Source organism: Notolepis coatsorum (assembly GCF_963971535.1).
Source record: "Notolepis coatsorum genome assembly, chromosome: 13".
NCBI classification, from domain to species: domain Eukaryota; kingdom Metazoa; phylum Chordata; class Actinopteri; order Aulopiformes; family Paralepididae; genus Notolepis; species Notolepis coatsorum.
The window spans coordinates 121,170,834-121,195,565 of record NC_140177.1 but is presented as its reverse complement, the minus strand read 5'-3'; the positions used below and the strand labels follow the sequence as shown (position 1 = coordinate 121,195,565).

At 45.7% G+C, this 24,732-nt stretch overlaps 1 protein-coding gene across 1 annotated transcript in view; it reads left to right on the top strand.

The window, feature by feature from the left end:
• Positions 1-21,998, top strand: part of arhgef40 (Rho guanine nucleotide exchange factor (GEF) 40) — a gene marked incomplete at its 5' end in the record, with an annotated part of 150,210 nt that extends 128,212 nt beyond the window's left edge. The window contains 6 exon segments of the mRNA XM_084327787.1: positions 3,992-4,171; positions 6,389-6,569; positions 8,118-8,228; positions 9,420-9,526; positions 19,254-19,298; positions 19,895-21,998. Of these exon segments, the coding sequence (XP_084183913.1) occupies positions 3,992-4,171; positions 6,389-6,569; positions 8,118-8,228; positions 9,420-9,526; positions 19,254-19,280 (606 nt within the window). The 3' untranslated portion in view covers positions 19,281-19,298; positions 19,895-21,998.
• Positions 21,999-24,732: the final 2,734 nt, after the last annotated feature.

Sequence of the window (24,732 nt, the reverse complement as noted above, 5' to 3'; positions counted from 1 at the left end):
GAGACGAATGATTATTAGAGACTAGCACGCTTCTGTAGGCCTAAAACACAGACTATCAAGTCACTTTGTTTTGATTTGACGGGTGGCCCTTGGTATCGGATTGTAATAGTGGGGGAATTCTCAGATACTGATACTGTTTTTAGACGGTACACTGTATCCAGTACCAATCTCGTCCGTATCCATTAGGACTAGGGATGTCCGATATTATCGGCCTACCGATATTATCGGCCGATATCGGCATTAAAATGTGATATTGGAAAATATCGGTATCGGATTTCAATTTTTTTTTTCTTTTTTTTTTACATTTCTAGAACCTTTATTTACCCAGGCAAGCAAGTAAGAACAAATTCTGATTTTATTTATTGTCAAAAGTATGCATAATGTTGTGTTAATTCCACAACAAGAGATATGTAATGTTAATTACCTGAAAGTATTCCGTTTTTTGGGGGGCAAACCCTGCATATATCGGTATCGGTTGATATCGGTTGATATCGGTACCGGAAATTAAGAGTTGGACAATATCGGTATATCGGTATCGGTAAAAAAGCCAATATCGAGCATCCCTAATTAGGACCGATACCGAGGCTAAAATATAATATCGGTATCTGAGAATTTCCTCAGATACTAAATCCGAAGTCTGTACTGTTCATTAACACTTTGAGTGCCAGCAGGAGGCGCACGATTTAGCGCTTGAGTGCCAACGCTCTATTCAATGAGAGGGCGAGCACATTTGCGAACGCATAAACTTTATCTTAAATTATAGCTATGTGTCTAATACGCCCGTCGCTTATCAATGACTTGCTTGCAGTCAACTTTGCCGAAACTGATTGTTTTTTCATCTGTACATTTCCATTTTATTTTCAGAAAAAAAAGTGATTCTGCAGGAATCGCCCTTTACTGTAATACACAAAAAAGTTGTAATTTTTCGGCCTATTTATGAATCGTTTTCAAATAAACGCTAGATTGTCGATAGTGTGTACTTATGCATGCTAGAGAAGCGGGCTGAAAAATCGATTATCTTATTTCCTGATCAACACACACACACACACACACACACACACACACACACACACACACACACACACACACACACACACACACACACACACACATAGGGGACACGTTGATATATCTGTGAAAAAAGCTCTGATTACCCCAAGACTGGTAAAATAGATTCCTTACCTCAGATCAGATGTTCTCCAAAAAGATTATTCCAATTCCTGATCGCCATTCCAAATATCGATCGCGTTTATAGATCCAACGCTGGGTGCTGGAAACACATATTCCACGCTGTTCTGAGGGTCGGCGATGACTGCAATCGGCTCGGGTTACATGCCTGACAAGTAAAATGTGGATTCCGGATTTTCTTTTCCCCATGCGTTTTCATTCAGTCCAATCCAAAGGGTGCATTACCATCCGGGAGACGATAGGGGGCGGTATTTTCCCTGTTCGAGCTCAGAGAGAGTCCCAGTGGTAACGTGAGGCTAGATTGATGACAAATGTATGGAAATCGCTAATAAAAAAAATAACGATTAATAACGAGATTTCTTGTCGTTGGCACTGAACGGTTGGCATGAAATAACGAGAATTCTCATCGTTGGCACTCAAAGTGTTAAAAGTAGAGTTGTTCCGATACCGATACCAGTATCGGAAATGCCTCCGATACTGCCTAAAATGCTGGTATCGGTATCGGCGAGTACACGTAAATTCTAGCCTCCGATCCCATGACGTCATTTATCTCCTGCGGAGAGTGAGGATTATAAAATGAACGTGTTTTAAAGTGTGATGCTATTTGTCATTTTAACAGCAGATACACTTTCTTAAATTCCATTGTCCCCGACAGAGCGGTGTGACGGGGAGCTCGGACAGGATGTGTTTTGCTTGCTGGTGTTATTATAGCATTAGCTGAAAAACTAGCTAGTTGGAACAACATCCGCTTTAACGTTACATCAAATCAGATGATCGCCTGTCCTTTCTCCAGGACCTGACACTGTCCGTCTTTCAACAATAATGCACCCACGGTGAATCGTATTTAAGTCAAGTAGCTACTGATTAGCGTTAGCTGACTAACGGTATCAAATGTCAATGCGGGGAAGATGAGCTAGGTCAGCTAGCTTAGCTTGATAACGGTACCTTGGCTAAAGTTAGTGCTATTCATAATCCAGCAATAATGGCTCCAGACCTGCAAGCAAAGTACAGCAAGTTCCAAGTGCCAAAGGATAAGAGTCTGAGGCGGAGTCTCAAAAGAGAATGTTGAATATTTATTTTGCATAGAAAATCACAACGTAAACGTTAATACTAGCCAGAGCCTCTGCTACTAACAGACTGGGTAGCGAGTGCAACACCGTCTAACGTCCGTGCGGATCATTGGAGTAGGGTATATGCAGTGCCGCAGCCCCATACTCATTGATTAATGATACTAATACTAATCTATACAATCACCTGTTGTTGAATAAATACCATTACTTTCTAGTCATTACTAAAAAACAGTATATATAAAACAGTATCTGTAGCTGTAAAAAAAATATATAATTTATATAATATACTTTTTTATTTTTATTTTTATTTTAATGTATGCACTGGTATCGGATCAGTATCGGTATCGGCCGATACCCAAAGCTTAGGTATCGGAATCGGATCGGGAAGGAAAAAATGGTATCGGAACATCTCTAGTTAAACGTAATGGATCATCATCGAATCGGTATTGGCCGATGACCCACAGCCCAGGTATCGGTATTGGGACTGAAAGAGTGGGACCGGTGTATCGCTGGTGTTAGGTTAGGTTGTGCGATGACCATGTCTGAGGTATGCAGACACACACACAGACACACACACAGACACACAGACACACACACACACACACACACACACACTATCTTAGCTGTCCATCGTGTTCGATGATGACGCTTGCACCAGGGATGGGGGGGGGGGGGGGTTCAGCGCCGCTGCCGCTGGTGCCACTTCTCGTGGGCGTTGAGTCCGATTCTTGAGCCGCACACCTGTCCGCAGATGGCGCAAGGGAAGCCAGATACCTGGGGGATGCCAGCCGCCCGCTGGTGTCGTTGTGTGCGCCTCTCAGATCTTCACACACAGACACACACACACAGACACATACACAGACACGCACACACACACAGACACGCACACACACACAGACACGCACACACACACAGACACACACAAAGCTCTTACTTTTGAGAGGAAAAGAAGAGATTATGTGGCAGAGCGAACTCCTACTGAGCTACTTCAAGAACGGGCTCTGAAAGCTGCTCTTGTAACAGTACTGTAAGCAGTGAAGGAGTGTGTGTAGGTGTGTGTGTGTGTGTGTGTGTGTGTGCGTGTGTGTGAGAGAGTACATTTGCAACGCATCACTTAGATCGCGCCCCACACTTCACTGGAGAAGACAGTCTTGTGAAGCCACATCAAAACAATGGCTGGGTGTAAATTGCGGGTCCTTGTAATTTTGTTAGCAGTGCAGTGAGGAAAAGAGAGGTAGGAGAGGTCTTTGTAGTGTTTATGTCCTTACTAAACTCTGTGTGTGCATGTGTGTGTGTCTGACTGTGCGTGTTACTGTATATGTGTGTATGTATGCATGAGAGAGTTTATGTCCTTACTAAACTCTGTGTGTGTGTGTGTGTGTGTGTGTGTGTGTGTGTGTGTGTGTGTGTGTGTGTGTGTGTGTGTGTGTGTGTGTGTGTGTGTGTGTGTGTGTGTGTGTGTGTGTGTGTGTGTGTGTGTGTGTGTGTGTGTGTGTGTGTGTGTGTGTGTGTGTGTGTGTGTGTGTGTGTGTGTGTGTGTGTGTGTGTGCGTGCGTGCGTGCGTGCGTGCGTGCGTGCGTGCGTGTGTGTGTGTGTGTGTGTGCGTGCGTGTGTGTGTACGTGTGTGTGTGCGTGTGTGTGTGTGCTTGTGTGTGCTTGTCTGTGATGGTGTATGTGTGCGTGTATCTATGTGTGTGTGTGTGCGTGCATGCCCACTCCCCTGTCTACATTAGGTCCCCTTGACGGAGCGCGGCGAGCTGGTGCGTTTTGGAGAGCTGCTGGTGTGCGGGGGGGGGCGGAGGAAGAGGGCGGGGGTGCGGAGTGTCTTCCTCTACCAGCACGTCATCATCTTCACCAAACAGAAGAGCCCCAGTCCGGGCCGCATAGCCCACACCTACAAACACAGCATCAAGGTACTGCAGGACAGAGCACCCCAAAACAAACACAGCATCAAGGTACTGCAGGACAGAGCACCCCAAAACAAACACAGCATCAAGGTACTGCAGGACAGAGCACCCCAAAACAAACACAGCATCAAGGTACTGCAGGACAGAGCACCCCAAAACAAACACAGCATCAAGGTACTGCAGGACAGAGCACCCCAAAACAAACACAGCATCAAGGTACTGCAGGACAGAGCACCCCAAAACAAACACAGCATCAAGGTACTGCAGGACAGAGCACCCCAAAACAAACACAGCATCAAGGTACTGCAGGACAGAGCACCCCAAAACAAACACAGCATCAAGGTACTGCAGGACAGAGCACCCCAAAACAAACACAGCATCAAGGTACTGCAGGACAGAGCACCCCAAAACAAACACAGCATCAAGGTACTGCAGGACAGAGCACCCCAAAACAAACACAGCATCAAGGTACTGCAGGACAGAGCACCCCAAAACAAACACAGCATCAAGGTACTGCAGGACAGCACCCCAAAACAAACACAGCATCAAGGTACTGCAGGACAGAGCACCCCAAAACAAACACAGCATCAGCATATAGTAAAACCTATAGTAGTCCTGGTTTGTTCTTCATACATACTATAGAAATTTACCACAGAATACTGTAGTGATTTATAAGATTCCTGTGTTTTTTTCCCCCATACACACTAGAGATGTACCACAGAATACTGCAGTGACGTCGCCATGTCAATCGTTTTTATTGTTTGTGAGTTTCCACTAATTCAGTTTGTTTTTGTTTTCTGTATGTTCTTCCATTTCACCCACTTGCGTGTCTATGAAAACACAAGTGAGGCTTTATTTAATTCAATTAAATGTAGTTAAATGTGTGGTTAGGACTTAAATGCGGTTCTGTCAGGAATCACTCACGTCATTAGTTTAACTATTTATTATAATGCAGAATAAATGGCAACGATAATGCACTTAGTCTTAGCGGCTCTACTCGTAGGTTGTGACACACATTCTCACTCACTCACTCACTCACTCACTCACTCACTCACTCACTCACTCACTCACTCACTCACTCACTCACTCACTCACTCACTTACACACACACACAGACAGACACACATTATCTCACTCACTCACTCACTCACTCACTCACTCACTCACTCACTCACTCACTCACTCACTCACACACACACACACACACACACATACAGACACACATCTCTCTCTCACACTCACTCACCCACTCACTCACACACACAGACACTCACTCACTCACTCACACAGACACTCATTCACTCACTCACTCACTCACTCACTCACTCACTCACTCACTCACACAGACACACATTATCTCTCTCTCACTCACTCACTCACTCACTCACTCACTCACTCACTCACTCACTCACTCACTCACTCACTCACACAGACACACATTATCTCTCACTCACTCACTCACTCACTCACTCACTCACTCACACAGACACACATTATCTCTCACTCACTCACTCACTCACTCACACAGACACACATTATCTCTCACTCACTCACTCACTCACTCACTCACTCACTCACTCACTCACACACACAGACACACATTATCTCTCTCACTCACTCACTCACTCACTCACTCACTCACTCACTCACTCACTCACTCACTCACTCACACACACAGACACACATTATCTCTCTCACTCACTCACTCACTCACTCACACACACAGACACACATTATCTCTCACTCACTCACTCACTCACTCACTCACTCACTCACTCACTCACTCACTCACTCACTCACTCACACAGACACACATTATCTCTCACTCACTCACTCACTCACTCACTCACTCACACACACAGACACACATTATCTCTCACTCACTCACTCACTCACTCACTCACTCACTCACTCACTCACTCAGACACACACACACTTGTAACTGTAGACTGTAAATACACTCCTACTCGACACTGTTCCCTTGTCGTTCCTTTATATTCTCTGAGTCTCAAGCCCCGCCCTCTTTTCTCCATCCTCCGATCCTCCGGACAGACGATGGAAGCGACAGGTGTGCTTGGAGGATCGGGAAACGAGGGCAGGGCTTGAGATAGGTCGATTTTACAAACTGTTCATGTTTGAAATATAAAAAAAAACTTCTCATTCTCTGATTCTTGCCATCTTTTTCTCCATCCATCCATCCATCCATCCATCTATCCATCTCAGGCGGGAGAGATGGGACTGACGCAGAGCGTAGGCGAGGAGGGGGTGAGGTTTGAGCTGTGGGTTCGGCAGGCGCCTCGAACCAAGGACTGTCTCACCCTCCAGGCACAGAATAAAGGGGACAGGGAGTCGTGGACCCACGACATCGCCCGACTCCTCTGGACCCACGCCATCAACAACACTGGTACTGTCAACGCTCTCTCCGTCTGTCTGTCCCCTTGCACTTAAGATCGTAATGATTTGGGCGGCTACGTGGCGTAGTGGGCAAGGCGCTCGCCATGAAATCTGCAGACGCTGGGCTTGCCTGTTCGAGCCCCGCTCTCCACATTTGCTTTCAGTTTAGCTGGTCGTCCGTACTAATACACATTGGCCGTATTAGGGGGTGGGAAACTGATGGGTGGGGATCGGGCGTTGTGGACAGCGACTCCTACAGGTCGGTTGGTGCGCCTGCGCAGTAGAATCAGGAAGTGTGAGCCTCCCACGCGTTACTCCTCGCCACTGAGAGATCGAGCTGCGCAGGTGAAAAGATGCGACTGCTGTTACCTCAAGTACCGGAGGGGACTTGTGCTATGTATGACTTAGTCCACATTGCAGCCGGCTTGTGGGAGGCAAGAAACAGCATTCGTGACAGGGGAGGGTTGAATTGGATGATACGAAATTGGGATGGGAGAAAATATAGAAAATGGGAGAAAAAGTGGATAAAAAAAAAAAATTATCGTAATGATTTCACAAACTTCAAAAGCCGTATTTGTCATCTGAATTGGGCTACAAGAGTTTAATATTGAGAGAGAGAGAGAGAGAGAGAGAGAGAGAGAGAGAGAGAGAGTTTTCTCCTGTCTATTCCTCTGACTAAAATCCTTGACAAAACGGAGTTTGACTCCGACAGACTCGTCTGGGATTTCTCCTGGTGAAAGATCTTGTAATGTGTAAAAAACCCTGTTGCAGATCAGTCATGTATTCTGAAACCACAAGGATTTCAAGAATCCAGATTACAAGACTGAAAGTTATCCGGCGGCTTTGAAGGTCGTGCGTCTGCTTTCTCCATGCCTCGGCACATATATACGCCATATACGGCGAAAAGAAATCCTTCTGAATAGCATGATGTATATATTCTTTATTGCCTATATGTATTGTAAGGTATAATATAACCGATAGGGCATCTGTTTATTTAGCTCATATTTTTTATATTCAGAGTTAATTATATTGTTTACACTGTTCATCTTTTCTCATGTTTTTATATTCCGATCTATTTTGATTGCCTATATTTATGTCTTTCTACTATTACCTCCCCCATGCTGCTATGACGCCCACATTTCCCCAAGAGTATCAATAAAGGAATATCTTATCTTGTTTTTTCCCATACCGAACAGCCCTATTGAACAATATTCATCTTACCTATGTCATGATTAGCCCTCCCTCTCTCTCTGTCTCTCTCTCTCTCTCCCTCTCTCTCTCTGTCCCTCTCTGTCTGTCTCTCTCTCTCTCTCTCTCTCTCTCTCTCTCTCTCTCTCTCTCTCTCTCTGTCTCCCTCTCTCTCTCTCTGTCCCTCTCTGTCCCTCTCTGTCTCTCTCTCTCTCTTGCTCTCCCTCTCTCTCTCCCCCCCCCCCTCTCTCTCCCCCCCCCCTCTCTCTCTCTCTCTCTCTCTCTCTCTCTCTCTCTCTCTCTCTCTCTCTCTCTCTCTCTCTCTCTCTCTCTCTCTCTCTCTCTCTCTCTCTCTCTCTCTCTCTCTCAGAGTTGTGTCTGAAGGAGTCTCTGTGTATGGGTGTGTCCAGTAAGCTGCTATTGGATATGACCGGCACACAGGCCTCAGAGATGGACTCCACTTACAGTCTGAATGACCGAGGTACATATGTCTATATACGCCACTGTGTATTTATGGGAAGTTACACACACACAGCGCTAGAATGTGAGTTCTCCGGTTACAACCGCTGTACAGGAATTTGAGTATCATCTTTCAATTCAATGAGACAATGCAGGTTTGGTTTCAGATGACAGACGTTGACGTTTGAAACTGTTCTTCCCCTGGGGGGGCGGGACCACCGAGTGCTGCACTTGATTTAATGGAGTGTTTCTTAAAAGATGGGTTTGGAAAGAAACTTTAATTCAGTGAAGTGGATTTTCTTTAGACTTCTGAAACATGTCCGTCGTGAAAAAGGTTGTACTATCCAACCTACTGACAGATTAACCCTTTCACTACCACACTACCGAAGGTTAACCTTTCACTACCACACAGGTTAACCTTCTGTAGTGTGGTTGTGAAAGGGTTAACCCTTTGTCGTGTGGTAGTGAAAGGGTTAACCTTCTGTATTGTTGCAGTGAAAGGGTTAACCCTTTGGTAGTGTGGTAGTGAAAGGGTTAAAAGAAACAAATGGATGTTCTATCATCAGCAAGTACGTGACCATTTCTGAAGTTTGAATTGGATGTAAATCAGTCCAAACCCTGGTTTCTAGCGGTTACCCTAATGATAAAAAAGGTAGTATGTTTAAAAAAAGAAAAACTTGATCCCACGGTGAAACTAATCATATAATGGGTCCCACGCTGAAAAAGCTTAAGAGTGTCCAATCCAATGGAACCAGCCATGGGAAATCTTAGTATTACTGTTTTGGATGCTCTGTCTGCCATCCAGTATACAAAGCCTTGTGGGGACAAGGCCAAAAACCAGCCCATTCAAAAAAAATTATAATTACTGTAATGCACATACTGATCACCAGGGGTCTCGTTGAGTAAGATATTACAGGCTTTCGATGCAGGAATCTTCCACCGTTATAGTATGTGGTGTTTTAATTGAAAATCAATCAATCAAATCCCCATTATCTTTCTCTGTCTCTCTCTCTCGTTGTCTGTCTCTCTTTCTCTTTCTGTCTCTCTCTATCTATCTCTATCTGTCTCTCTCTGTCTCTCTCTTTCTCTGTATCTATCTTTCTCTGTATCACTCTTTCTCTGTCTCTCGCTCTCTTTCTGTCTCTCTGGCTGGTGCTTTCTCTCTTTCTCTGTCTCTCTGTCTTTCTCCCCCTCTCCCCCCCTCCCTCCTCAGTCCACAGTAGCTGTTCAGACTCCTCCTCAGTAGGGAGTCAGAAAGAGGGAGGATCTCCTGCGTCTGGGAGGGACAAGAGGAGCTCTGGATCCACAAGCTACTCACAGGTACACACACGCACGCACGCACGCACACACACACACACACACACACACACACACACACACACACACACACACACACACACACACACACACACAGACACACACAGACAGACAGACATACATCTCCGCCTGGATGACGCCAAGAACCTTGGTGTAGTCCTTGATGATCGGCTGAACTTCTCTGCTCACATCGCCGCAACAACCAGAACCGGGAGATTCCTCCTGAGCAACGTCAGAAGGATCCGCCCCTTCCTGACAAAAGAAGCCACTCAACTCCTTGTCCAATCAACAGTCATGTCTCGCCTCGACTAATGCAATGCACTGCTCGCTGGTCTACTGACCACCGCCACCAAGCCTCTTCATTTCATCCAGAACATAGACACACACACACACACACACACACACACACACACACACACACACACACACACACACACACACACACACACACACACACACACACACACACACACACACACACACAGACAGACAGACAGACAGACAGACAGACAGACAGACAGACAGACAGACAGACAGACAGACAGACAGACAGACAGACAGACAGACAGACAGACAGACAGACAGACAGACAGACAGACAGACAGACAGACAGACAGACAGACAGACAGACAGACAGACAGACAGACAGACAGACAGACAGACAGACAGACAGACAGACAGACAGACAGACAGACAGACAGACAGACAGACAGACAGACAGACAGACAGACAGACAGACAGACAGACAGACAGACAGACAGACAGACAGACAGACAGACAGACAGACAGACAGACAGACAGACAGACAGACAGACAGACAGACAGACAGACAGACAGACAGACAGACAGACAGACAGACAGACAGACAGACAGACAGACAGACAGACAGACAGACAGACAGACAGACAGACAGACAGACAGACAGACAGACAGACAGACAGACAGACAGACAGACAGACAGACAGACAGACAGACAGACAGACAGACAGACAGACAGACAGACAGACAGACAGACAGACAGACAGACAGACAGACAGACAGACAGACAGACAGACAGACAGACAGACAGACAGACAGACAGACACACACACATTCAGGGTGGGGGGGTTTGAGAGGTAGACGAAGGGTTAAATGGCATGTACAGACAGACAGACAGACAGACAGACAGACACACACACACACACACACACACACACACACACATTCAGGGTGGGGGGGGTTTGAGAGGTAGACGAAGGGTTAAATGGCATGTTCACACAGTTTATAAAATGCTCACACCCTTTGCTAAAGGCCCAATCTGTGATCCAAACATAATCAAATGGTGATTACCATCGCCCAGAATGAAAGAAAAACATCTGATATCATCTCTAGTTGATTGACTGAGCTCTAGACAACAGGTATATACATTTAATATCGTATTTGCTATATTTAAAAAATTATAATAATAATATTGCATTTTGTGGCTGTAGGACGGTTAGTTTGTAAGTACTGGATTAAGACAGACCAATGTTCTGATTAAAGGGCCACTTCACCAGGAAACAATGCTGATTTATTTTGCACACCTAACACAAATAAGATAATAAGATATTCCTTTATCGATCCCCTTGGGCAACTTCAGGCATCATAGCAGGATCGGGGGGGGGGATACAGGTACATGGTGATGGTATAAGTCAGTGGCGTCCTTTCAGTAAAAGGCAAGGTATGGCGAGGATGTGGGGGGGGGGGGGTGAAGGGGGGTGTTTCCCCCCCTTGGTGGATTTTTTTGTCAAATCAGTTGTGCAATAGTCACTTTTGGTGAGTTGTTTCTATACAATTCAGTTATATGACATTTAGGTATGACACAGGACTACACAAGCATTTTTAGTATAGAAATGTGTCAACAGACTAAAGCAGGGAACCACAATATTTTGCATACGAATTATGCAGAATAATATCATAACTGTCTATTACTTTTCTTGCAATTGAGCCAATTTTCCTTAGGTACGGTTTTGAGGTGTTTGTCAAAAACACATTCACAAAAAGTATGGGTTACTGAATGCTGAACTGCACTATTATAATCACTAAGCCAGACCTTACCTGTGTCCCTGTATCACTTGTCTCTGCTGCCCTTTGATAAAAAAAAAATCCCTATGTCCATTTTCCTTGTTTTTGGGCATATTTCAGTTAGTCACAGTAAAAGTCACCTAGTAAAAGTGAGATAATTGACAATATCAAAACATGCTAGGGCTGTACCGAATAGTTCGAAGCTTCGTTCATAATGTTGACATTCGAATTCTAAATCAACATTTTTTTTTTTTTTTTTTACATTTTTATTTGCCAAGGTGCCATACCTTGCCATACCAAATGGACTCCCCTGGTATAAGTCTATAAGAGATGATACAGGTCATAAAATTATAGTATAGTAGAAAAGTTCGAATAAGGCAGTGTAAACAATACAACAATATAATTAGCTCTGAGTATGCACATATGAGAAAGTAGGCAGTGTAATCAAGGTGCAGCAGGAGGGTCTGTATGCCCTATCTGTTATATTATATGTTACAATAAATATGGTTACAATAGACACTAGAATCGAAATATATACTATGAGTAAGTAAGTATACAGTATACACAGGTGCAGTATGCATAAGGTACAGTATGGCGTGATATAGAGAGTTTAAGTGGGAGTCAGACACACTCAGTGGTCAGACATTCCTAGTCGTTCTTGAATTCTGCTGCCGTTAGTTCTCTCTAACCTGATGGCCGCTGGTACAAAGGACCTTTTGCACAGTTTCGCACACATTCATTTAGTTTGCCATTTTTTTTGTTTGAATATGGCCACCCGTGATGTCATCGGGGACACTGAATCCTTGTGTTGTGTTAATTACAGCTCCATGAAATTGTGAAAAGATTGTAGATGGAAATAAAGTAGATAAAAAAATTGCCATACCTTGTTTTATAGGGACTGCTACCTTTTATAATTTCATGGAGCTGTAATTAAAACACAACACAAGGATTCAGCCCCGATGACGGCACTGGTGGCCATATTCAAACAAATTTACTCGCAATAACTGTCAAACTAAATGAACATGTGCACAACTGTTTTGAGTTGTTGGATGTGTGTGAGATTATGTGCAAAATAAATCAGCATTGTTTTTTTTGTGAAGTGGCCCTTTAACACAGGGTTAAGCAAGTTCTAAAAAGTGTATTTCTCCATTTCAAGTCTAACCTTTCTAGGCTGTATGAGAATATCCACATGTATGTGGTCAAAATGTCTGATAGGGGCTTTAAAGGAACACCCCAACTTTTTGGGAAATTTGCTTATTTGCCATCTACCCATCGAACCACTGCTGCCTGGGCACAGTGATTTCATGGAAAACTGTGCTTTTGAGGTGATGAAATCACTGCGCCAGGCAGCAGTGGTTCGGCAAAAAATATATATATCTGTATATATCTGCTTTGAAAACGAAAATGTCAAATAAATGCCACATGGTAAATACACAGGTCACAACATGTTTACAGGAAAGTTTTGGAGTTGTATTTGGAGTGTATTTCGTGACTGTTGGGAACTAGGCTACACTGGCACACCTACTTCCAGTGAATGATGCTAAGCTAGGTTAATGGTGCGGCTGTTCCCTAAGCCTAATGCATGCCCAGAGAAGAAAAGGGTATGTATCTGCTTGTCTAACTCCAGGGTAGATGGCAAATAAGCTAATTTCCCCAAAAGTTGGCGTGTTCCTTAAACTTTAGACTAGGGGAAAGAAATTGACCTGGTCACCAACCCACTCGTTGAATGTGATCGCCCAGCACATGCGTGTACACAGAGACACGCAGACATGCAACACACACATTCTCTCAATCTCCCCAACTTGTAAACAGAATATGACAGGTTGGTAAACAGACTGTGAAAAGAACAGATTGACAAACAGACGGACACACACTCAATCCAAACAGAGGGGCCAAACACATAGACGGCGATACGTACACACACACACACACACACACACACACACACACACACACACACACACACACACACACACACAGACACACATAGACACACATTGTAATGCTGAGTCACAAGTGTGGATCCAAGTGCAGATAAACAACAGGCAGGATGCAGATGAAACCAACAATGGTTTGTTTAAAGCCGGAGCGGCAGGCAGAAGCAGAAGAGCAGCGAGCGGGAACTCACCGTAGAGTAGAAACCAGAACACGTTGAATGGACTGACCAACAAGCACTGACTGACTGGGGGAAACGGTCACGTACAAAAAGGGGAGGATGACTGATTGAAGGGAGACACACGCACAAGGGGGGGGGTAGTTGGGACTGGAGCAGTCACAGTCCTGACAGGACCCCCCCCCCCTTCTAGGGACGCCTCCTGATTTCACACCAGGCTGACATTGGTGGAAGTCTGTGATCCAGCAACCCAGCACCACTCCTCCGGACAGAGACTCCAGGATGTAGGGTTGGATGAGACGAGGCAATGCAGGACGGTCTCTAGGTCCTGGTTGATCCGCTCTGACTACGGACTGACTGTAGAACCAAGGAGTGAAGAGAAGGTTCTCCAGAACCGATGGCACCAGGCAGGGGCTGCAGGAGACCAGAGGGGGGCATGACAGAAGGGACAGGCAGAGACCAAAGGACCCGGTGTCTTGTGATTGACCACCAGAACTGCTGGCGCAGAAATTACAAGGTGCGGCTGATACCGGGGTGACGTGTGAGGTTGGATGAGTGGCCCCACTGAAGGACTTGGGGACCAGGCAGAGTCGGGCACAATCTGGCGACCAGCAGGTCCGGCACCGGGGTCGGGTTGAGAGCGCTGGGCCTCCCTGACCATGTTCTCCATAGCCCAGGACACAGTGGCAGCCATGGGAGGCTGGCCAGATAATCTCTGGAACATGGTTATCAGCAGCTGCACAAAACTGGCGAGAAAGTGCATTGGCATTTTTGGAACCAGGGTAATATGAAAGAGTAAAATTAAAACGGTTAAAAAACAGAACCCATCTGGCTTGACTGGGAATTCAGCCAATTAGCCATCTGGATGTAGGCCAGGTTCTTGTGGTCCGTCCAAACCATGAATGGCTGCTCAGCCCCCTCCAACCGGTGTCTCCTCCAAGGCCTTGACAGCCAGTACCATGTTACCAACGTTGTAATTATTTTCTGCCGGAGCCGAGCGGTGAGAGAAAGGGTGGTGTTTCTGCTCTTTGGACGAGCGCTGAGACAGGATGGCCCGTTGATGTGTCAACTTCCACATTGAAGGGGACAGATGGGTCAGGGTGAACCTTCTGGTGTCCAGATGAAAGAGGCAGAGAGGGGGGCGGTAAGAGGCGCCACAATGCAGCCGTAGTTGTGAATGAAGAGCCGGTAGAAATGAGCAAATCCTAGAAAATTATGTAACTGTTTCAGAGAATATGGAACAGGTCAGTCCACCACCGCCTTGACTTCGTGTACATAGCCACTGGAGAACAGGAATCCCAGGAACAGTAGACACATGGAACTCACATTTCTCAGCTTTCACAAACAGTTGATTCTTCAGCAGACTTGGAGAAGATCAGGATATCATTCAAATAGACGAACACTCACGGAGGATATCATTGACCAGGGCCTGGAACACGGAAGGTGCGTTGGTGAGTTAAAATGGCATTACCATTTGTTTTCCACTCATCTCCTTCTCTGATGCACACTAGATGGTAAGCATTGTGGATGTCAAGCTTGGTGAAGATGGTAGCACCCTGGAGAAGCTTGAACGCAGAGGAGATGGGGGGTACCAGTTCTTGACTGTGATGTCGTTGAGGCCATGGTAATCGATGCAGGGTCTGAGTGGCTTCTTGTCCACGAAGAAAGAAAACTGCGGCAGGGGATGACGGGTGAATGAGGCCAGCTGCTAGAGACTCATGTACTTCTCCATGACCTCGTTCTCTGGGACAGTGAGGGAGTACAGGTGACCACAAGGCTGCATGGTGCTAGCTAACAGATCAGGGCACAGTCATCATAATAATGGTGAGGATGCAGCAATGTGGTGCTTACTGAACACCTCTTTGACATTCAGATAGACAGAGGGAACTTCAGACAGGTCAGGGTTGAGGGAGGGGGGAGCTTTACTTATTCGCCTTCCCCACCCTGATTTTCCTGGTTGCAGGCAAGGAAACTATAAAAGAAGGAAGGGTCATCATCACGTCACTGTGTAGCGGGTGATCGGTGCCAAGTGTGAAAACATTCGAGTTCGAGACCTTGAGCGGGAACTCCATGGGCATGGTGGTAATGCCCACTCTCGTCTGCACCTGAGTCCACAAAGGCCGGCCGAGGGATGGGTCAGCGTTTTTCAAGTGAGAGTAGGAGGGACGTAGGAAAGAGGGCGGGGGGATAGGGTTTTGGATCTGCTCACCAGTATTCCCTCTTCTACACTAGTGGGACTACACTACTTTTAGCGGACAGGTGGAAATGAAGTGATCAGGCTGTCCACAGTACAGACAGCACTTCTGGGAAGTCCTCCTCTGCCGTCGGCCTAGTCCCACCCAACTGCATAGGCTCCGCTGGCGAGAGTTGGGGCACCCCTGATGGCATGTGTCGACTTGACCGACCATGGCGGGGACAGCTGAACGTGGCATGATGAGAGGAGACCCACAGGAAGGCCTGGACTTGGACGCTGAGCCCCTCTCACTCCTGTGCTCACCGAGGCGGCTGTCAAAGCGGATGGCAATGGAAATGAGGGCATCAAGTTCGTCTGGTAATCCTCTGGATACCAACTCATCCTTCATGATATCGGTCAAGCCATGTTGAAAGATGACAAACAGGGATTCTGAATTACAGCCACTCTCCGCCGCTTGGGGGTGGAATTTGATGGGAGTAATCAGCCGTACGACACTGACCTGCAATAGCCTCTTCGATGACTCCCTTCCAGCGACAGAGTGGTCAAAAAACGTTCTTCATTTCAGCAACAAACTAAGGAAAACTTGGAACAGACGAAGGACTGCTGCTCCCACACGGCTGTCGCCCCGGCTTTACCGGATAGCAGGGCGATGGTGGAGGCGATGCGAGAGCTGTCTGTGAGAAACGTGGAGGGTTGTGGTTAGAATACCAGGGAGCACAGGGAGAGAAAGGCAGGGAGCACTGGGAGAGAAAGGCAGGGCGCACTGGGAGAGAAAGGCAGGGCGCACTGGGAGAGAAAGGCAGGGCGCACTGGGAGAGAAAGGCAGGGAGCACTGGGAGAGAAAGGTAGCCTCCCAGATCACTGTGACGCTGCTCCGGTGGAGGTTGGTGAGGTTCCCGGGATGCAGGCAGGCTGTGTGGTGGCTGGGAGGCAGGGGGAGAGGTAGAAACCGGGGAAGTACTGGGCTAGAGATGGGTAGTACTGGGCTAGAGATGGGTAGTACTGGGCTGGAGATGGGTAGTACTGGGCTGGAGATGGGTAGTACTGGGCTAGAGGTGGGTAGTACTGGGCTAGAGATGGGTAGTACTGGGCTAGAGATGGGTAGTACTGGGCTGGAGATGGGTAGTACTGGGCTAGAGATGGGTAGTACTGAGCTAGAGATGGGTAGTACTGGGCTGGAGATGGGTAGTACTGGGCTAGAGATGGGTAGTACTGGGCTGGAGATGGGTAGTACTGGGCTGGAGATGGGTAGTACTGGGCTAGAGGTGGGTAGTAGTGGGCTAGAGATGGGTAGTACTTGGCTAGAGATGGGTAGTACTTGGCTAAAGATGGGTAGTAGTGGGCTAGAGATGGGTAGTACTGGGCTGGAGATGGGTAGTACTGGGCTAGAGATGGGTAGTACTGGGCTGGAGATGGGTAGTAGTGGGCTAGAGATGGGTAGTACTGGGCTGGAGATGGGTAGTACTGGGCTGGAGATGGGTAGTACTTGGCTAGAGATGGGTAGTACTGGGCTAGAGATGGGTAGTACTGGGCTGGAGATGGGTAGTACTGGGCTGGAGATGGGTAGTACTCGGCTGGAGCTCAGGGTGGTCCCTTGTGGTTGAATAGCTGCATGCAGGCTGTTGTCATCCGCTGGATCCATGATGGCTGGTTCGTACTGTAATGCAGAGTCACAGGTGTGGATCTGATGACAGATTGATGACAGCTGGTGATACACGGAGCACACGAGGGAGACACACGAGGACATCTGCAGGACCTGGGTGGAAAGACATCAGGAGAGACTCAAGTTTCAAGTTTCTTTAATAGTTGTCATACAGAAGTACAGAATACTTTCATACAAAATGCTTCTTACTGTTACGCTCCAGAGACTGTGCTAGACAAGATAGTATCAAATAACATAGTATAGCATGTAATTTAGAAGTAGAAAAGTAGAAAATTAGGTCACAGTGTTCAGTATGGACATATGTACAATGTTCGATGCAGGATAGACGTAACTGAGTTACCATATAATATACAATACTATGCAGTGTACTAATGTACAGTACTATATAGTGCAAAGCAGAAATGGGATGAGGTACAATTTAGGTACAATTTACAGTAAGGTGTACGAGTTGTAGTGCAATCCTTCATCAATAAATATAAAGTGTGGGGAGTGGGTGCTACAGTGTGTTTGTTTAAAGTGAGTGTGTGCTATAAAGTGTGTGGGGTGGGTGCTACAGTGTGTTTGTTTAAAGTGAGTGTGTGCGTGTGGATGTGTGTGCTATGTGCGTTTGATGGTTGTTGTTGTGTAGTGTTCATTGTTCGTTTAGCAGCCTGATGGCCTGGGGATAGAAGCTTCTTCTGAGTCTTTCTGTGCTCGCCTTGAGACTCCGGTATCGCTTGCCTGACCGCAGCAGTTCAAAGAGGCAGTTGTTCGGGTGACTGGAGTCTTTAATGATTCTCTTAGCCTTGCCCCTGCAACGCTTGTTGTAAATGTTCTGGAGGGTGGGGAGCCCCCCTCCAATTGTGCGTTCGGCTGAACGTGTCACTCTTTGTAGTCTGCTTCGGTCTTGTGCAGTGCTATTCCCAAACCAGGAGGTGATGTTGCCAGTCAGGATGCTCTCTATTGTACATGAGTAGAAGTTCTTAAGGATCTTCTGACTGACTTGGAACTTCCTTAGGCGCCTGAGGAAGTAGAGGCGTTGTCGTGCCTTCTTCACAACACTGTCAATGTGTGTGGTCCATGTCAAGTCCTCGGATATGTAGGCTCCGAGGTACTTAAAGCTGTTGACTCTCTCAACCGGTGCCCCGTCAATGCTGAGGGGGCTGTAGTCCTTGACCCCCGACCTCCTGAAGTCCACAATCATCTCCTTTGTTTTGCTGACGTTCAGGGAGAGGCTGTTTTCCTGGCACCATCCCGCCAGGACCTTGACCTCTTCCAGGTAGGCCCTCTCGTCGTTGGCAGAGATCAGGCCCACCACCACTGTGTCGTCAGCAAATTTGATGATTGTATTGCTACTCCGCTGAGCCACACAGTCGTGTGTGTACAGGGAGTAGAGGAGGGGACTCAGAACACAGCCCTGGGGGGCCCCTATGTTGAGGGTGATGGATGAGGAGGTGCAGTTGCCTGCTCTCACCACCTGGGGTCTGCCCGTCAGGAAGTCCAGGACCCACTGGGGGGAGACGTGGTTATTACTGGAACTGGACATCACAGCCATGGCGCGCGCGCACACACACACACACACACACACACGCACACACACACACACACACACACACACACACACACACACACACACAGGGTTCCCCCACCCCTTCTCTAGAAGCAGTCTTCCTACACACATAAGAAACACACACACTTTTGGATGCCCTGAAAAAGATGTCTCTCTTTCTTTCTCCAGAATCAGTCTCCCTCTACTGCAGTGTAACTTGTCATCTCAACAAAAGTAAGTTAAAGTTGAATATCACATATCTCTTTGATCTTTTATTTTTCTCTCTCTCTCTCTCTCTCTGCTAATCTTATCCCAACATCTCTCCCTTTCTTGTCATTCACCCCAGTACTGTCTATATACAGTATCTCTCTGTCTATATATATACAGTATATCTCTGTGTCTCTATATACAGTATATATCTGTCTATACAGTATACATATCTCTGTTTTTACAATATATGTCTATATACACTATATCTCTCTATATACACTATCTTTTGCTGTCTCTATATACAGTATATCTCTCTATATACACTATATCTTTCTATCTGTCTCTATATACAGTATATCTGTCTATATACACTATATCTCTGTCTTTATATACTGTACAGTATCTCTGTCTATATACTATATCTATCTTTATATACAGTATCTATCTCTGTCTTTACAGTATCTGTCTGTCTCTGTATACACTATATACATATATATCTCTATCTCTCTATATATATACAGTATCTCTGTGACACTATCATATAATACTGTTCTGTATCTCTGAATCTCTTACCTAATCTCTCCCTCTCTCCCCACCCCCCTCTCCCCTCTCCCATGCAGAAACTGGACTGGCCCTGGACCCATCTCTCTGCCCGCTCCTGGACGGGTTCAACTGGACAAGGGGAGCGAGAACAAAAGGACAAGACCCACTGAGCCTGTTCGGAATCCTCCCCTCCTCATTATCTTCTATCAAAAAAAATAAAATAAAAGACAAAAACAGATCCATCACAACAAGACGGGTGACATCTGCATTGAGAAGCACATCCAAAGATATCAGATCTGATAATATTAACTTCATGGAAGGCATGCGTTTCTTATTTTGAACAGACCAGACTGCCCTTTTAAAAATCGTGACCAACCAGCCAGCAGGGCCCCACCGGTGCTCCGCCATTTTGGATCTGCCAGTCTCAGTTGCTGGCAGAGTCATTGACACCAGAGGCACTTCAGCCACACAGTGCGGCCATTGTCTGCCCTGTGGCTTCCCACTACTAGGCCATACCACTTGGTCTGAACCACTGCCTGCCTGGCTGCCTTGCTGCACCCATCGTGCCTCAGTGTGTCATAATAAACAGGAAGTAATATACAGTGCCGAAATCCACTGCAAGATTGGGGATTTATTATGTATTGTCTGCCCACCCCCCTCTGCCCAGTGCTGATTGGAGCACTGTAGTGTTTTCATGCTTACTGTTCTTCCTCTCCCTCTGCCATGTATTTGGATGTTATAGGTCATCGTAGGTGTGATTGCATCTATGTAAATGAGGCAACGGGGTGGTGTAAGCGCTGACACAAACACACACACACACACACACACACACACAAATGTATGCAAGCGCGTGTACACATACAGTGAGCAGACATTGTTATAAGACAGTGGAGCACTGTTCACATTCACATCCGCATACACACACACACACACACACACACACACACACACACGTTGTGGCCATTTTTCAGCCTGGCACAGTGTATGGATTAATGGAAAGCTAAATCAACGACAGGCAAGGTTACATTACTGTAAAAGAACAGTAAGCATTGCCTTGATATAATGAGTAACAACGTCTTATGGTAACCAACGCCTTTATGTTACAATCTTCATGTTAAGCTAATTAGACCAAAGGTGCATGTGATATAATCTATGTTGTGGATTTGAAGGTAAAACCATTTTTTCTTTGCTTAGAATACAAGGTATTTTAACAGTATAACGTGCCTTATGATGCCCTTCTGTATCCTGTTAAACATACGTCACACTGAAGGTGCTTTTGTCTTACAGTAGGGGTCTTTGTGTCAAATAATCAAAGTTAACACCGCAGTATACCTTTTATCCTATACCGTGAGTGCAAAAGGTATGTGGGGTGCAATGTTGTTTATTACTAAGAGGGTGTATTGAAATACATTTAAATGTAGTCTTTCGTTTTCCATGAAACGGGGGGGTATGGGTGTTATCATTACTCCAGTGTTTGTATTCTCAAACCATGCACTGCATCCGAGTATGCTACAGCAAATCGGTGTTATGTTTGAATAGTGTTGTATTGTAAAACAGTGTTGGGCCACATGGTGTTGTACAATGAGACGTACGATGGTCAGGTACAATGAGAAACCTTCACGTAGCCGAAGCTTACAGTGGGGGGATCAAACGTGTGTCTTCAGAAAACCAAGCAGCAACTTATTTTTTTTATTTTTTATATCTCCTCAGTATCAGATTTAGCGCATTTCATAGCGACTCTGCATCCAAATTCAGAAATTGCAAATGGGTATTGAGCTGTACTGAATCAATATGTAATTTGTTGGCTGGAAGAAGCCCATACAGTATATAGCCTATAGCTGTTTGGTACATTGCATTATATCGAAAGCAAAGCAGTGTAATGAACACCATCTTTCATTTTTATTGCAATATAGATTGTCATATTCAGATGGCCTCCGTATGCCGTAGCGTAGCAGTATTCCTGTATATAGAAACTTTTCCAGCTACTTATTCTATTCTGCTACAATCTATGCCTGATGTTTACATTTTCTTTGGAAGACATTGGAATCTGGAACGTGGGCCGTTGGAGAAGCATGCGATCGCTACAATGTACTTGATAATTATTGTACTTGGATCCTCTTTATTGTGTTTTTTTTTTTTACCTTTCTACATTGAATTAAAACTGGATGGAAGCCATTGGAAGTTGTGAATCTCTAGGTGGTGGATTTAGAAGAGGGGTGCAGATGTTGTGCTTGAACCCTGTAATAGGCCTACCCCCCCCCCCCCCCCCCCCCCCCCCCCAGTGCTGTGACCTCCTCTCGCACCAGGCAGCGGTTACACTGATCCACCAAAACTGGAATGATTAGATAACTACGGCACAGTATCAAATAGTTCTAGGGATCAAATTCTCAATAGGGGAGAGGGAGAGGGCGGTCAGTGTGTGTGTGTGTCTGTGTCTCTGTAGTGTGTGTGTCTGTAGTGTGTGTGCTCCAGCGCACTTGTGTGTTTGCGTGTCCGTCCATGTGTGTGTGCGAGGGGGAGAGAGGAATGAGAGATAAAGAGTGGGCAGTGGGGAGGGGGGGAGCGGTGCAACAGGAAGGGGCAGAGCTGGGAGAGAGAGAAAGGGAGCGACAGAGGAGAAGGACAGAAGACAGTAGGAGGGGATGATGGGAAATGAGCGAGGGCGAAGGGGCAGACAGACAGAGAGGCACAGTCAGGGAGAGAGAGAGAGAGAGAGCATGAGGGGGAGAGCGAGAGAGAAAGGAGGAAAGAATAGAGAGAGGGTGGACTTATAGAAAAAAGGGGGAGACAGAATAGAGGAGACACAAAGAGGCAGGGTGGTATAGCGGCAAAGCAGTAGAAAGTAGAGAGTTTGAGGGAAGGGGGGGGAACTTTTTTTTTCTTCTTATAGAACTGAGAGGAGGAGAGAGTTCTAGAATGGATGAAGGAGAGAGGGAGAGAGAGGGGTAAAAGGGGGGATGTTGACAAAGCAGCGAGACTGGGGGGAACAAAGAGAACGTGAAGAGAATGAGTGGGGGGGAAACATCAAAGGGATTTTTCAGTCCCGGTTACCGGGACAACAGACATTTGCATGCGATTAGCTTTTTACATCATATTAAGAAGGGTTAGGGTGAGGGAGGGGGGGGGGGGGGAGGGGGTAGGAGAGCAGGGAACTATAGATCATACACACACACACACACACACACACACACAGAAAGAGACAGAGAGAGGGAGAGAGACGTTGGTCATCTCACGCGGATAAACTGACTTATAGGCAGCCAGCCAAGCGTTTCTTTTGTAAAGGAGAGTGCATGTTGGGGAAAGATACTGTAATATGCCAGCACAGACATTTCAGAGAATGGAAGGTCAGTGTGCAGTATTCCCCAGATATAACTTTGACGGCAAAGAAAAAGAAATAACACTTGACGGACGAGCAAATTGTCGCCGAAATGAATACTTGAGAAACTTGCGAACGCTGTGGTTCTTCGAGGGTTGAATCACCTGTAGTATTTGTTGTCGGACAAACACTTATCCAGAGCAGGTGAACATATCATTAAACACATGATATGTGAAGGCAATGTAAACATACATTCTGACACATTTATGCTTAAAGAATAAAAATATATATACATACACATACACCTGTGTGCATGTATTGCAAGTTCTATACAATATAGACATTGTATAAACACCTTATTATAATAGGTGTACAATGTGAACACCTTCATTTTTGGTTTCAATTGAATGAAGCAGTATCCTATCCTAGTGATATGTGTGTGTTTATACCAGTAATTTAATATATATTGATGCACATATGCTTACAAATACATGTATAGACATGCATACCTACAGTATACATGCACTGACACAAGTACTTATATACATATATTATATCTGGACGTACTGTATGTGTGTACATTCTCTTATAACCATTTCCATGAAGTGCTGTTGACAACAATGTAATTATATCATCCTATTTCATCTTATCTTGTGTACACAAATACACAGTAGAACACTTTATTATAGTAGGTGTACAATGTGAAGACCGTGATTTTAAGTTTCACACGACTCACCTGTAGTATTCCTATCAGCCTATATGCACGTGTTCATATACCTTTATGATGTTAGACACGTGTAAATCACACATAAATATGGCCTATATGCTTACATGTACACTTTATATACAAAGCATTGGCAACACCTGCTCTTTTCATGACAAAAGCAAAGGAATTTGTAATGCTGCTGTGTGTTCTGCCCTTCCTCATGTAAAAGGGATTATTTAATGCTTGGTTTAATGGTCTGTACAGAACACAACATTTGTAGTTTTCATGAAATACACCGACTAGGTGAAAACGGCAATCCCTTATTGATTTTACCTATTAAATCCACTTCAGTCATGAGGGGGAGATGTAGATAATGAGGAGGAGACGAGTTGAAGATATATTCTTTGATTCTTTGAGCCTCGAGACATGGATTGAGGAAAAGGGGGTGTGATATGCTCAAAAATGTTTGTACACCCGAGTGTAAACACGTAGACATGTGTACGTACACTATTGATTGATTTATGTATACCTATTCTGTATATAGAATATAAAATGTGTAAATGTGTATACATCTTGGGCATATTGTGTCGACAACCAACCTCATGTAACCTTTTCCACAATCATAAAAATTACATTAAACATGTTTATGGGCATTACACCCTCCAGCATGTTCCACATCTAACATTGCCTCGCCATACCTCTTTCCCCGTGTCTCTCCATCAATCCATGTCTCCCCCTCTCTTCCCCTCCCTTCCATCTTCCTCTTTCCCTCTTCTTCACACCCCTCTCCCTCCTTATCTCTCTCGTTCTCTCACTGTCTTTCTCTGCCTTTTCCCCCTCCCTCTCTCCTTTCCTTCTTTCTTTCTCTCTTTCTCTCTCTCTCTGGCCTGCAC